Genomic DNA, 15599 nt, shown 5'->3' with positions numbered 1-15599 from the left:
TACTTGCCACCTCTTGCTCTCTCTCTCTTTATATATATATATATATATATATATATATATATATATATATATATATATATATATATATATATATATACTAATGTGAACACCTACTCATTCATGCAGTCAACAAGTCAGTCAGTTCTTTGGGCAGAAATGTGTATGTGATGAAAAGCATTACACTTTTTTCACATGTGAGATGCAGCTGTGTGCTAAAAAATGTTTGAAAGTACAAAAGTACAAGTTTCAGAATATCCTAACCTTTTTCTTATCCCATACCCTCTGCCACAGGTTCCCAGCCCTGGTCCTGGAGAATCCCCTGTCCTACACATTTTAATGTCCCAGCTCTAACACTAACTCAGTTAATAATAATAGAAAGCACAGTTAATTAGCTGAGTAGTTGAATCAGTGTGCAGGGAAAACACTACAATATGCAGGACAGGAGGTTCTCCAGGACCAGGGCAGGGATCCTGGGCCCTGTGTGACCCCATGGCTGCGCCTGGTTTTTGCAAGAATAACGAGCACTAGAGGGCAGCAGAGAGCATCATCAGTCTGCTGCCGCTCTGGTTTTTTTTTTTTTTTTTTTGGGAAGACAGAGGGATGTTCTGGAAAAGCCGCTCGGAATGAATGTGCATGCCACTTCCGTAGCCTGGAGCTCACAAAAAAGTTTTCCTCTTAATGGTGCGACCAAACATAAGGACTAAATAGGACTAAAGTGAATTTAAAACACAACTGTTTGGCGATAGCGACGCTTTTAAAAAGAGCAAATCACATCTGTGCTGAGGTAAGTGCAGAAGACCGCGTCCCAAACCGCGAACACACTAACTAGCGCACTAAGCAGAGTGCTAAAGCTCGCCGCCGGCGGCCAGACAGCAGCGCGCGCACTGTGTAGTGCGCTAGTGTGCCTGAGGTCAGGAATTCTCCAGCTGTGTAAACTAGGGTCTGCTTTGTTCCCAGGTACTTTTATTTCCCTCTTTAGGACTGTATTAAGCTAGAGGAAAAGTTATACCTTGGCTGAAAGGCCACATATAGACTTTTACACTGTCCCAAGCCTTTTTTTAAACTCTGTACTGTATTTTGTCTGTATTTAAGAAGCACACTGTTGTGGTGTGATTAGCATGCTAAACGTTAAAATGAGGTCTGATTTGAGAAAAGGAGGAAACATATGGCGGTTTGGATGCACATTAGCTGGTTCAGTTGTCTTTGTCTTCAGATTTGCAGGATTAGCATGGCAGATTAGTCAGACATCATCATGGCCACATTCTTTACTGAATGGCTGCTTACAGATCAGCAGAGTCTGTAACGGGACCTGCAGCAGGCCTGGTGGAGGCGAGGCGACGGTATGAGCAGCGTTTAACTCGGTATCACTGTGTGCAGTGCAGCTCGGTATCTGCTCCTGACCTCCCATCCCCAAACAGATCAACCAGAGTGAAGGTGTGTTACATTAACCAGAAGCGGTGAGGGTGTGTTACATTAACCAGAAGCGGTGAAGGTGAGGGTGTGTTACATTAACCAGAAGCGGTGAAAGTGTGTTACATTAACCAGAAGCGGTGAAAGTGTGTTACATTAACCTGAAGCGGTGAAAGTGTGTTACATTAACCAGAAGCGGTGAAGGTGAGGGTGTGTTACATTAACCAGAAGCGGTGAAAGTGTGTTACATTAACCAGAAGCAGTGAAGGTGCGTTACATTAATCAGAAGCGGTGAAGGTGTGTTACATTAATCAGAAGCAGTGAAGGTGCGTTACATTAATCAGAAGCGGTGAAGGTGTGTTACATTAATCAGAAGCGGTGAAGGTGTGTTACATTAACCAGAAGCAGTGAAGGTGTGTTACATTAACCAGAAGCGGTAAAAGTACTGAATCTTAGTACTTGATTTTACTCAATCAAGATTACTATCTAATAAATACTTCAGTAAAAGTTGAAAGAAAACTAAAAGAACCAGTAAAAGAAACTCTTACAATTTATTTAAAGTATAAAAGGAAATTTAAAAAAAGATTCGCAAAGGAATAAGCGGTCTTCTCAGATCACACACTGACTTCAGTTAATGATGGAAAATTTGTGCCTCTTCACCAAGGAATGTGGAAAAGCTTTAGCTAAGGCTAACTGACAACAGCTTTATTCCTAATCTCTCAAATATTAGCTAGCATGATATATCATAACTCTGAGCATGCAAACTAGCTGAATGCTAATAGCTACCTGTCACAATACAAGCCATGATAAGTGTAGATAGCAACAGATAGACTACAGTGGTAGACTTATTCTGTTAAAGTTTAGATTGGTTAGGAATTTAGATCAACTCCTAGAGGCTGTCTGATGCTGTCTGATGGTTGTAGAGAATTATACAACAGTTACTTCTAGTCCACTAATCTGATTGGACGAATGTCTAATAGTGTCTCAATTCATTATTTAGTATAGATGTACTGATTTCTCTCATTTCGTTTTCAATTTAATAATTTAAAAAGTATGCTACCCAGCTTTAATTTGATTCCACTGTATAAACAAACAGCCAGAGACAGAGACATTATATTTATGCAAAGTCTGAAAGTTCATAAAGAACAGCAGTGATTATTCAGTGTACTTGCTCTGAGATGTGTTACCTGTTATACTGTGGGGTGTGATTCATACCCTTGTGTTTCTCCCACAGGGCCTTCATCATGAGCGTCCTACCTCCTGTGCGCAAGGACCGCGTCATTAGCCAGCTTCCTAAGGTAATACATCACTCATCGCAACAAACTCTGCCTGACTTCACATGGCTGAATCAATCAGCTATTTATTCACTGCATGTTATGGCTCAGTAACCACATCTTTAGTTTTGAAGGTAGGGGTTCGGGCAAAGGTTTCCTGGGAAAAAAACAATGTTTTAAAAGTGTTGTCAAAGTAAGTGCTAATATTTAGTGGAGGTTTTTAGTGTTTATTCTAGTTTGTAAGGTTTTAGTACACAATACAGTCTCTATTGAAAATATCAAGATCTAGAACTAGCTTGTGAAAATGGCAGAGAAGTACATGTTTCTTGAAAAACAGGACATTTTAGACAGAATTATTTCATCAGCTGTGCAAACAAAGTGAAGAAGCTGCATCATCTGTGCACAGTTTGAAGTTGTTACTGTACTGGGAACTGGGAAATTTCTCTCTGCCTATAATGTCAGTGTAGCTCTATAAAAATCAGTGTTAGTGGTTCTGGTAATATTTTTGTCTTATTTTTCTGCTGTAATTTCTCTCTTATTTAACATGACCAAGTATCCTTATCTCATTTGCTGTAGTGCTTCAGTAAAGGGGCCACTTTACACACAGAAGATGGATTTAATGCCAAGGTGAAGACAGCTTGCCAGGAGCAGAGAACTGGCACTGTGGGGTGAGTCTACAGCTTTAATGCCTTTTTAAAGGCTTCTCAATCCCAGTGCTTCTCAGTCCCAGTGCTTGTTTTTTCCTGCTCTAAGATACTTCGTCCACAACATCAGCCAAATATCAACTTCTTCCTTACACTGAAAACACAAACATTTACACTGTAATGCACTGTCTCAGGACTGAATTGAAACAAATTTTTCTTGATTTGCTATCACTGTTCTCTTAACCATCAGCTATTTTCTTAACTGAGTTAATATGCTGTATTTATAGTTATTTTAATGCATCAGAGGAAATCGTAAGCAAAACTTTCATCTATAACCCTGTCCTTCATTCTAATCTTTGTTTGATTGTGTAAATTACAATTTGTTACTAATTTACAACAGCATTTGCTAGTTAACAAAATCTTACTATTACTAATCTATTTACTATTTTACTGTTTCTCTCTCTCTCATTTTTACAACAGGTTTAAAATCTCCAAGGTTATTGTAGTTGGAGACTTGGCTGTAGGGAAAACCTGTCTGATTAATAGGTAAGCATTACTTTTCTTGGGTGAAAATGTGAAGAAGCCACTGTTTAAATGTAATATGTAAGAAAAGTTAATATGTAAAATACAGTGAAGTAAAATATTAAGGGTTATGGGTTAATTTAACAGTGTTTTAACTTTTTTCATCTGTTTTGAAAGATTTTGCAAAGATGTCTTTGACAAAAATTACAAAGCTACCATTGGTGTAGACTTTGAGATGGAGAGGTTTGAGGTGCTTGGGGTTCCATTCAGCCTCCAGCTGTAAGTACTGAGCATAGTTTAGCACATGTCCCTCAATCCTACAAACCACAGAATAGTTAATGGTTTGTTCTTTCTTGTAGGTGGGACACTGCAGGTCAGGAAAGGTTCAAATGCATCGCTTCCACATACTACAGAGGAGCTCAGGGTTAGTACATTTGTTCATATACAGAGTTACTGTGTATATGGTCAGAGCGGCCACCAGGAACCAAATGCCAATTTTGAAAGACCAACAGGATTTTATGGCCAACAGAGGAAAATGTTCATCACACATCGTAGATTTTGCACATATTTGGCCCATGTGGGAGGGTGGCAAGAAGAAAGCCATTTCTCAGAAAGAGCCATCTGGAATCCAGTTTGAAGCTTGCACAAAGACACCTTGAAGGATCCTGCAACAAACTGGCAGAATTTTTTGTGTTCATATGAAGCCAAAGTAGAACATTTTGGCATGAATACAACACAGCCCATTACCGAAACAATAAAACGAATTCACTGCATCCATATGGTATGCTGTGTTATTTTGATCAGGGAAAACAAGTACTACTCAAGTCCATGAAATTTACACCTTTACACTTATTTATTCATGCAATTATCACACACATCCTGATGCCCTACTTCTGGTTGGAGTTCTCATCACTTGGAAACCACTCGCAGCTGCTGAGGATGGCCCCATACGGACAGCCTAAAGATACATGAGATTACTGTGGATGGTACCACTTAGAAACCATGAAGATGGCTTTGGAATTGATATGAACAGTTTTGCTGTGATGGCTTAAGAATACAATTGCTTTGATAGCTTTAGGACTGCAATTCCCACGAACAGTTTTGCACTCAAGTCTCCATCATTGAACAGTTGATAACTTCAACAAAATAGATTCCATGTGTAAACTATAATGAACTTTGTGGTTACACAGTTGCACTTTTTGACCATATAGTATGCAGTTATGGAAGTGATTTATTTATTATTGCACTATCTGGTGTCACCCAGATGAGGATGGATTCTCTTTTGAGTCTTGTTCCTCTCAAGGTTTCTTCCTCATCGTCTCAGGGAGCTTTTCCTCTCCACTGTCACCTCTAGCCTGCTCATTAGGGATAAATTCATACATTTAAAATTTATATCCTGAATTTATATATTTCTGTAAAGCTCCTTTGTGACAATGTCCATCGTTAAAAGCGCTATACAAATAAAACTGAATTGAATAATCAGCCAATCATATGGCAGCAGTGCATTGCATAAAATCATGGAGATACAGGTTAAGAGCTTCAGGTAATATTCACATCAAACATCAGAATGGGGAAAATCTCTGATCTTAGTGACTGGCTGGTTTGAGTATTTCAGAAACTGATCTCCTGGGATTTTCGCAGAAAAGAGTTTTAGGCAGAATGGTGCCAAAAAATGGAAGTTCTGTGGGCAGAAATGAGAGAGGTCAGAGGAGAATGGACCCTGAGCCGCTGAAGATGAAAACACTCACGAAAGGGATACACCTGGGAGTGGGTTCCCATCGGAGACAGGTGGTCAACACGGACACCTCCCTCTTCAGATTGGGAGCAGTGTGCTTGTCACAGGGGGCATATGAACCATTGCTAGAATTGAGGGTGAACCGTCCGACCCTCAGGTTCTTCCTCTCTGCTGTCTGAAGCACTGGGTGCTTTACTTCACAATCTGCTGTTAGCTAAAGTCACTGAAGCTCAAATATTTTTGAATCTTCCGTTCTCCAATATACTGAGTAGATTCTCATATCTGCAGCTATGAACCTCCCAGTCATCACACTGATTTCTTAACTCTGGATGGAATCAGCTGGAAAAGGCTGCCTGTGTGTGTGCATTATTTGCACTCTAGCTTGTATTCTAGAGTATTACCTTGAAAACAGCATGCTCTAAGTGTGTATGACAATCTACTTTATTATTGTTGAATGTACTGTTCAAAATGCAGACATACCGAACAATTCTCACTTTCACTTTGCGAAAGCACCTGATTGCCTATCATCCGTTCACACTAATTAATGCACCTAATAAAAACCCTTCTACCATCCACGATCTATGCGCCTCAGATTCTAAATGAGAAGCTTGTGCTGTAGAGCTTCGAGGAGCATCACACCACCTTCAAGCATGTTAAGTTTGAAATGTAGTTACATGCCAGTTGAAATCTTTTGTTTGTTGAAAGTCAATAAACAGTACTGCTTTTCTGCCATTGTTATTGATCTATACACTTCATCTTTTTCAGCCATAATAATTGTTTTTGATTTGACTGATGTGGCCTCGCTACACCATACCAGGTAAAGTATATAATTTTTAACATTTGTAAAGAAAACTAACTTTTACAGAAGTAAAAATACACAATATACATCACACCCATATGTGGTTCTTCCCCAATCTGTTGCCACAACGTTGGAAACACACAATTTTTTAGATTATCTTTGTATGCTGTAGCATTACAATCTCCCTTCACTTGAACTAAGAGGCCTAAACGTGCTCCAGCATTACAATGCCCCTGTGCACTAAGCGAGCTCCATGAAGACATGGTTTGCCAAGGTTGATGTGGAAGAACTGGAGTGGCCTGCACAGAGCCCTGACCTCAACCCCACTGAACACCTTTGGGATGAACTGGAACATTGATTGCACCCCAGGCCTCGTCACCCAAAAATCAGCACCTGACCTCACTAATGCTCTTGTGGCTTAATGGCATTTGGCAGATGCCCTTATCCAGAGCAACTTACAGATAAGTCCGTATCTCTATCAATACATCCTATCAATAAATACATCCTGATATTGGTTCGCTAGGTCACGGACTACCACCAGTCTAAAACTAGGGAGGTAATATAGTAAGAGAAGCATACACACAACATAATTTTTTAAATGCTAATTTAAGTACTTCAGGAAGAAGTAGGTCTTTAGATGTCAGAAGACTGCCAGTGACTCAGCTGTTCGGACATCTAGGGGAAGTTCATTCCACCACCTAGGTGCCACAACAGAGAAGAGTCTTGAAATCCCCACAGCCACGCTCCAAAATCTAGTGGAAATCCTTACCAGAAGAGTGGAGGATTTTAAAGTAACAATGGGGGACTAACTCAGGAATGGGGAGATATGGGTGTGATTGGTCATGTGTCCCCATACTTTTGGCCACATAGTGTAGATTAAAAGTGCTTAGAAATGCATTTTAGACAACATATTGTCTCCTTTAAAAGGCAATGGCTGGAGGATGCTATGAAAGAGAACGACCCCACCAGTGTGTTACTCTTCTTGGTGGGCACAAAGAAAGATCTCATTGTAAGTGTTTCTTTTTTTTATTGTAAAGTTTAATGTATTTTTAAAACTGCTGCAACAAATTGTTTACCCCACTGTTGTGTTCCTGTAGTCCCCGGCACAGTATTCTTTTAATGAACAGGATGCCATTAAAGTGGCCCAAGAGATGAAAGCGGAGTACTGGGCTGTGTCTGCTTTGTCTGGTAAGACCTTGCCTCTGAATAGTAATAAAAAAAAAAAAAACCTAAACTTTAGTGAGGAGTGTGATGATGCTAAGTATGGTGGGATACTGTAAATAGCCAATCTAAATAATTACTCTAATCTGTTATTCTATACTAATATAGAGTTTTTCGTGACCTCACAAAAAAGTTAGGGTCAAGGTCAAAACAACCCTGACTAACAGTTTGGTCAAGGTTGGGAGCAATGTGTAGACTGGTGAGAGAAGGGAAAGGAAGCGCTTGTGTCTCGGTGCTCACAGAGCTGAAGTGCTCTCACACATGACAGTTTTCCTACATGCTTGCTTCACTGCTCCACACTCGTTATACTTTTATATATATTTTATACTCGTTATATATTTTTTGCATGCAATTGATGTGCCCTTAAACACGTATGGGGTAAGGGCTCATTAATGAAATTGGTGGAATAGCCCAGCAACTCTCACATGGATTGATGTACCGTGAAATGGATTAGGTACTAGTCATGTGGGCTGGAGGATCCAACGGTAATTTTGCCAAGGCTGCTTTGACAGTGTGTGTACTCATACTTCTCACTCTGATCTTCAGTCTGCTGCAAAACTTTGAGCTACCAGTACTCTCTGCCGAAATGGGCCTCAAGTCCAGAGAATGAAAAGCAGTCACTAAGCACATCAGGGTCTGTCTCTGTATGCGAGGTGCTTGTACTTTCCTTGAGCTCTGTACTTCACTGCGCTATTATAAGCGTGACATAGCAGGACCATTTATAGACTGCACATGTGAGGTTGCTATTAGTACCAAAAAAAAAAACCCTTCACTATTTGAGAAAGAAACTGCCAAGGTGTCTGGAAAAAGGAAATAGCTCTACATGTTTAGGGAAACAATTTCATTTTGATTGTACCAAAGCGCTGCCCTCCTTGAGCCATTTCATGGGTTTTGATGGGATTTAGATCTAGGTTCTGACTGGACCATTTCAAAATATTGATCATCTTCTGAAGCTATTCCTTTGTTGACCTGGATTTGGTTGCTATAATCGCATTAAAGGTGGGAAGATCTGACCTGATTTTATCTCAGTTTCATTTTTTTCACCATTTTTATATCCAGTGTACTTGAAAAATACAGATAGTCCAGTCCGATCAAACTTTTCACTTCACACTGATTATTCTGAATAATTAAATCACTTGTTCCTTCATGATGTTATACTTTTTAATATAAGTTATAAATAATTGTTTAAACAGATATTGTGCTGCTTTCAGGGGAAAATGTGAGGGAGTTTTTCTTCCGTCTGGCATCACTAACATTTGAGGCCAACGTGTTGGCAGAGCTGGAAAAAAGCAGCTCCAGGCGCATTGGGGATGTTATCAGTAAGTACAGAATGAATGACTAAATAACTAGATAGATAATACCTTCTACATATTATATGATTGCTACATTATGAACAAAATTGCTATACAGTTACTTCTGTCTTGGCCCAGTGTGAAATTTATTTTAAGCCTTCATGAAATTGCTACCTGCAACATTGGTGACATACTGACCTTCATAAATTTTATACTGAAATGTATGCTGAGTATGCAATTTCCCCATTGCGGGACAAATAAAAGAATATCTTACTCTTATCTTACCATGACATTTCATGATACCAGTTCTTAGCTCCACCGTTGAAATATACACTCACCGTCCACTTTAATAGGAACACCTGTACACCTGCTCGTTTATGCAGTTATCCAATCAGCCAATCATGTGGCAGAAACACAACTCATAAAATCATGCAGATACAGGTCAAGAGCTTCAGTTAATGTTCTGTGACATTAACTGTGGAATGGTTGTTGGTGCCAGATGGGCTGGTTTGATTATTTCAGAAACTGCTGATCTCCTGGGAATTTCACACACAAGTCTCTAGAGTTTACACAGAATTATGGGGAAGAAAAAAAAAATAAATAAAAATCAAGTGAGCGACAGTTGTGTGGGTGGAAATGCCTTGTTGATGAGAGAGGTCAAAGAAAATGGACAGATTGGTTCAAGCTGCCAGAAAGGATATATATGTATATATATAAATATATAAAACATCCTGTGATATGATTGTCCATAACAGTTTTTTAAGGCAACTTAGTATTTATGCAACATGTTCTGCTAATTTTTCTTTTTTCTTCACAGAAATCAGCAACACCACCAGTAACTTGTATGCAACGTCTAAAAAGAAACAGTCGAACTGCTGTCAGTAAAGGGATTGAACAATTTGAGAAATTTGCACTGAATTAAATGATGGTACCAAAGCAGAAACTATAGGTACAGATGAACAAGGGAGACTATAAAGTGTTTTAAAAAGATTTTTTTTTTTAAGAATATGTGGTTAGGACAGGCTGGAGTAAACATTCCTTGGTAGTATTTTTTCTCTTTTTCATTTCTGTGATTAAATTTTTTTTGGTCGTATCTATGCACAAAAATTGTGCTGCCTTCCTTTCTGTGTTTGATGTTTATGAATGATTTGGTACTATGGCATAAATCATAACAGTGTCAGGAAATTTATGAATTCTTAAGTTTACATTAAACAGTTTATTAAGGTCATACTGAATTGCACAATTAACTGACAGTTATTGTATTTTAATATTAAATGCAGTTGCAATAAAAAAAGTAGTATTAACTACACTAACAGAAATTTTATACACATTTAATACACACTTAAGACTTTTGTACTGTTTTACACAGTAACATGCTGAACAATTTATAGATTGTGTTTTTTGTGCTACATCATATTATACATTTTCTTGTTTAAATATTGTATACAATGTTGTTAAATTAGTTTAATTAAAATCTCCTGAAGTATTTTCCACGGCCTGTTGCTTAAGAATTTTTTTTAAAGCATGCTGTACAGCCTACTTTAACATGCCATCAAGTTTCCTGTTTAAAAAAATGTGAGCCACATACCATTTCAATAATCCTATATTATGAACTACTTCATGTTCTTAGGTTAAGTCAATAATAAAAGTCAGTGTTGTAAGTTAACTTTTGAGGAAGAAGAATAGATTAGATTAGTTTCACTTAGCATTTTCTCTTTCAGTCCATTGTGAGGATGCACTCATCTTCAGACAGACAAGAAAACAGCAGAACAATGTATATATGTGGCTTATGGTATATGGCAGAACAAAGCACAGAATTGTTTTCTTCTTCTAGTACCACTATCCTCATAGATACCTACTCTGTAACGTCTCTGTAACTGTTGAAGTTCTTGAAAGATTCCAGATACTGCCTGTCTATTTGAGACTGAAGTTTCTTAGGGATGCAGTGTGAGTGCTTGTAGTTTTCCTTTATCCACTTTCCACCCTCGCTGTTCTCAATGGCCACAGCAGCAACACCTACAAAGAGTGAAACATCAGAGACAGATGACAAATTAAAGGAATACCAACAGAAATTGTGTTAGGAAGGTGACAGGCCTGGTGCTGCAGCTATGGTGACTGTGAAGACCATAATATATGATTTACAAAATTTTCATATTCCTCAAACCATCCAGTGACCCTCATGCCCTGTGAATGGTGACATTCTCATTCTGAAAAAGGGTACTCGTAGGATAGAAATGTTTCATCATAGGGTAAAGCTGATCAGTCAGAATAACATTTGACCCTTCCCTCTAAGGGAATAAGTGCACCTAAACTACACTGACCACAGAGCATAACAAATCTATCCCCTGGTGTTGTGTGAGTGGGGATAAGAGCAAAAAAAAAAAAAAAAAAAAGAAGAAGAGTTGGGAAAAGAGCTTTTGGGGGTCCTGAAGACTGGTTTGAAAACCACTTTTTTTGATCTGCCTGTAGATGTAGAGCTGTATTTCAATCAATATTTCAGCATATTAAAGTTTTATTATGCTTATTCCCACTTTTCCTTGATCAACTACTGCCTTCAATTAAATGCATTTCAATTCTACATGCATTCATTTTGTTTGAAGACAGATGCAGGCTCACCTACAACAGACGCTCCCTGTTTTTCTACCAGTTTGATGGCAGCCTTCATTGTACCTCCAGTCTCAATCCACTGGTCAACTATGAGAACACGCAGACCTGAGAAAACGCATCATGATATAAAACACTACTGAATGGCCAGAAGAGAGGTCATAACTGCAACAGAATAAATGTATTATCAGAATATGATTAGCAAGTTAGTAAGAACTTGTTCAGGTTTTCCCACCTGTGTATTTACTCTGACATCATGTGACATGAGACTGACTACGCTATAAGGCAGAAGGCTTGAAAGGTATAGTGGTGTTCTGTAATTTAAGTTAGTGTTATTACAGCCCAGATCTAAAAGAGACATTAGGGTGCAGGATGCGCTGCACAATTTGTAGTGCAGAGAAGGAATACACTGATCTGTAGAAGAACTGATCCATTATCATCTACAGTAAGTGCTTTATGCTGGTCAGGATTGTAGTGGCTCCAAAGCTTATCCCGGGAACACATGCACATTCGCGCACACTCAAACCTACTGGAAAGTTTTGGGGAAGTGGGAAGAAACCAGAGACACTAGCCAATCATGGGCATCTGTGAGCTCGTGTGTGGAAGAGAGCAGAAAGCACTTTCCTCCAAGTGTGTTACTCTGCCCTATGACACAGCATGAGCCACAGTTTGAAAAAGTGCCTTTGGCTGGCTTCACATGTCTCTGAAGAAGCTTTCACCCTCCCCAGCTGGTAGCTTTCATACGATAGGGGAGAACTGGCTGGTGGGTGGGAACTGGAAAGTGAAAAAACTAGGGAGAAAAATTGGGGGAGGGGGAAAACCCTCAGAAGACAAGTTAGATTTATAATTTCATGGAACTGAGTTAAACAGATTCTTTAAGCAGAAATCAGGTGACTGAGTGAGAAACTTCGAAGCAGCAATCTGCAGTGGAGCACAAAAAAAAAATTTGTGGATCAATGTATTTAAATTAAGGGCAGAATTATTTCCACTTTCCACTAAAATATGTAGCTTTTACATATTGATATTATGTCCATGTTACTATAATAAATTAAGTTCATAATTGTACATAGTTGTATTTAATAAGTTTGACAAAATCTGCCATTTTTATACATTGATCCTTGAGGTATTTTTTCGGTGCATCTGCCTCCTGTTGAACTTCACAGTGCAGGACAACAAGATGTTCTGATTCACAGCACAGACAGGGTTATTACTGATCATTTACCAAGCACAATGAGTTACTCAGAGTGAAATGCCCAACACTGCAGGAGGTTAGGATGCCAGATCTTTGTTTTCCTCTATCAAGCCAAACAAAATTAGATACTAGGCTATGGAAGTTTCTAGCATGTCTGTTAGTGATAAACCTGTCTAAAACCTGTTGGTTTCGACTCAGTTGTGTGCTGGATTTCAGTACCTGGTTTTAACACATCAACTCGCACTTCCATTAGCTTGTCTCTGCCTGAGTAGTCGGTATATTCCTGCGTCTGAGTCTCTACACACAGGTGTCCTGCTTTTCGGATGGCCAGAAAGCCTTTTCCCAGAGTGGTGGCCACAGCTGAACCTGAAAGCATAGAATTTAAGTACTACTATATTTGAGTTATATTTACACAAACACCACAAAATGTATGCATCAATTATACAGTGAGGCAATAATGAAATTATTATGCAAGTACATTTTTGCATCTAGAAATATAAGTTTGAAAGCTCTGTCCATATGAAAATAGCATTACTGCAAAATATTGCTTTAGAAATAGGTGTAATATATACTGCAGAAGGTTGTACCATGTAGTCCAAAGAGAGAAATAATTTAATTTGAATCATGCTTTCTTCATTTAAATGCATAGAAGGGTATGGTAACTACACAGGAGACCCTACACATGCAGTTCTGTGGTTGGTGCACAGCCCAGTTTATATTTACAGCCCTACCAACATGTGGAATGAGCTATAAATAAAATGGGAGTCATCCCTGTCTTAGAGACACATTGCCTTCAGCAACATGACAAAGTGCAGAGTACCGAGGATAAAGCCCATTGCGTCTATTCCAGCCACCAGGTCAACCGAGTCACTTTGGAATGGTTTGAGAAGATCTGTCACACAGTCTGATAAGGCCTGATTGAGGAACAGATGAAAACACGAACAGGTGTCGAGAAAGAATGATAATAAGGAAAGCCTGCAGTCAAGCACATGATATATTCCAGGACAGTTTTATTAAGTGCACTTGCCATACCTGGGAGTTGCAGTAAAGTCTGGAGGGATCAAGCCATGCAAACTTTCGGCCCTTTGTGTTAGGTGCCATAAGTGACAGATACCAGCCTTCATCTCTCTTCTGAGGAACAGCCAACTCACTCATACTGCCGAGGAGCAGCTCTTCTCCTGGAACCTCACAAACTTCGCACAGCACAAACTTCGCCCTGGGGCTGAGAGTGGAGGAGCTCCCTGTTAGCACTGACGCTAGGGGGCGTGGGAGGACTGCAGGGTTGCCAGGTCGCTTCACTTCTTTCCAGTCCAACCATTCTGCAAAAAAAAGGCATTCGCTAAATTCCAGGGGTTTCATTACCACGACGTAAAATGGGCGTTTCTGGAGGTGTTGGGAAAACGCCCCCTTTCCAAAAAAAAGAGGTCACCGATCATGCGCAGAATACTGCTTTTCTCCGCGCGCATTTCCAATCCCAGGATCAGCTCAGATGGATAATGAAGGAGAAAACAGTCATACATGTGATTTATGTTTTATAATCTTACATTTAAACGATTTTCGAAAACAAACACCCAGAAGAAATGTGTAGTAACCGTCGATAGCGTAATTACGTTTCTCTGTAAGTTGTAGCCAGTCTCCTTACGAAAATTAACCATGGTTTTCAACAACAACAACAACAACAACAACACCCCAGGGTTTCTGTACTCTCATGGTAACCACAAAATAACAATGGTTGTGGTAAACACTGTGTTATTTGTAGTAAAACTGGTTATACAAATAGTAATCAATCCGGTTAAAACACACACACACACAAAAAAACCCCCAAACAAACATGGTTACCACACTTTTACTATAAACCATAGTTAATTTTAGTACTGACCCAATCTTAATTAATTAATTAATTGGTATATATTATTATTATTATTATTATTATTATTATTATTATTATTATTTTCTAATAAATATCTTTCCACAATTATACTGAGTGAATATAAAGAATAAAAAGATCATGTGGACGAAAGTATGAACCTCTTCAAATGAATATACTTTGTTTGTATCAGACTGGCTCCCATCAAATTTCAAAATATGTAAATCATCAAAAGAATACATCACAATATAAAAGGTATTTGACACGAAACCCCTGTGATCAGGACAGGTATCTGAAGTTACTGTGTATATAAAAGGTATTTGACACGAAACCCCTGTGATCAGGACAGGTATCTGAAGTTACTGTGTATATAAAAGGTATTTGACACGAAACCCCCGTGATCAGGACAGGTATCTGAAGTTACTGTGTATATAAAAGGTATTTGACACGAAACCCCTGTGATCAGGACAGGTATCTGAAGTTACTGTGTATATAAAAGGTATTTGACACGAAACCCCCGTGATCAGGACAGGTATCTGAAGTTACTGTGTATATAAAAGGTATTTGACACGAAACCCCCGTGATCAGGACAGGTATCTGAAGTTACTGTGTATATAAAAGGTATTTGACACGAAACCCCCGTGATCAGGACAGGTATCTGAAGTTACTGTGTATATAAAAGGTATTTGACACGAAACCCCTGTGATCAGGACAGGTATCTGAAGTTACTGTGTATATAAAAGGTATTTGACACGAAACCCCCGTGATCAGGACAGGTATCTGAAGTTACTGTGTATATAAAAGGTATTTGACACGAAACCCCTGTGATCAGGACAGGTATCTGAAGTTACTGTGTATATAAAAGGTATTTGACACGAAACCCCTGTGATCAGGACAGGTATCTGAAGTCAATGGCTTTTGATTTGAGTCCCTCTGACCTTTTTAAGTGTATTTTATCTATTGGGTCACCTAAATCTATTTTTAAAAGCTTTTCGTATTAATTGAAATGTTTTCTTTAATAAGGTTTGAAAACATGACA

At 38.9% G+C, this 15599-nt stretch overlaps 2 protein-coding genes across 6 annotated transcripts; one reads left to right on the top strand and one right to left on the bottom strand.

Moving 5' to 3' along the window:
• The first annotated feature begins 574 nt into the window (after window positions 1-574).
• Window positions 575-10132, top strand: rab34a (RAB34, member RAS oncogene family a). Of its 4 annotated transcripts, none has more exons than XM_026924577.3 (12): window positions 808-957; window positions 1287-1434; window positions 2645-2708; window positions 3261-3352; window positions 3809-3874; window positions 4028-4129; window positions 4210-4274; window positions 6351-6402; window positions 7312-7393; window positions 7482-7572; window positions 8817-8924; window positions 9715-10132. In XM_026924577.3, exons 3-12 carry the CDS (start codon window positions 2655-2657, stop codon window positions 9780-9782), a joined length of 780 nt encoding a protein of 259 aa, XP_026780378.1. In that variant the 5' UTR covers window positions 808-957; window positions 1287-1434; window positions 2645-2654; the 3' UTR covers window positions 9783-10132. The 4 variants fall into 4 exon arrangements, with proteins under 4 accessions (XP_026780375.1, XP_026780378.1, XP_026780377.1 ...); XM_026924576.3 differs by having other exon boundaries at window positions 1214-1434; XM_026924574.3 differs by lacking the exons at window positions 808-957; window positions 1287-1434 and adding an exon at window positions 575-784.
• An 80-nt stretch (window positions 10133-10212) lies between these two features.
• Window positions 10213-14129, bottom strand: zgc:174895 (uncharacterized protein LOC100126024 homolog). 2 transcript variants are annotated; one of them, XM_026924572.3, is made up of 5 exons: window positions 13726-14106; window positions 13514-13607; window positions 12913-13059; window positions 11514-11609; window positions 10213-10913 (listed from the first exon to the last, which is right to left on the bottom strand). In XM_026924572.3, the coding sequence occupies exons 1-5, from the start codon at window positions 14050-14052 to the stop codon at window positions 10753-10755; spliced, it is 825 nt and encodes a 274-aa protein (XP_026780373.1). In that variant the 5' UTR covers window positions 14053-14106; the 3' UTR covers window positions 10213-10752. The 2 variants fall into 2 exon arrangements, with proteins under 2 accessions (XP_026780373.1, XP_026780374.1); XM_026924573.3 differs by lacking the exon at window positions 11514-11609 and having other exon boundaries at window positions 13726-14129.
• Between the last annotated feature and the right edge of the window lie 1470 nt (window positions 14130-15599).

This window comes from Pangasianodon hypophthalmus, chromosome 14, assembly GCF_027358585.1.
Source record: "Pangasianodon hypophthalmus isolate fPanHyp1 chromosome 14, fPanHyp1.pri, whole genome shotgun sequence".
Taxonomy (NCBI): Eukaryota; Metazoa; Chordata; class Actinopteri; order Siluriformes; family Pangasiidae; genus Pangasianodon; species Pangasianodon hypophthalmus.
The sequence above is the reverse complement of the archived record's forward strand: the minus strand, read 5'-3'. Positions and strand labels throughout refer to the sequence as shown.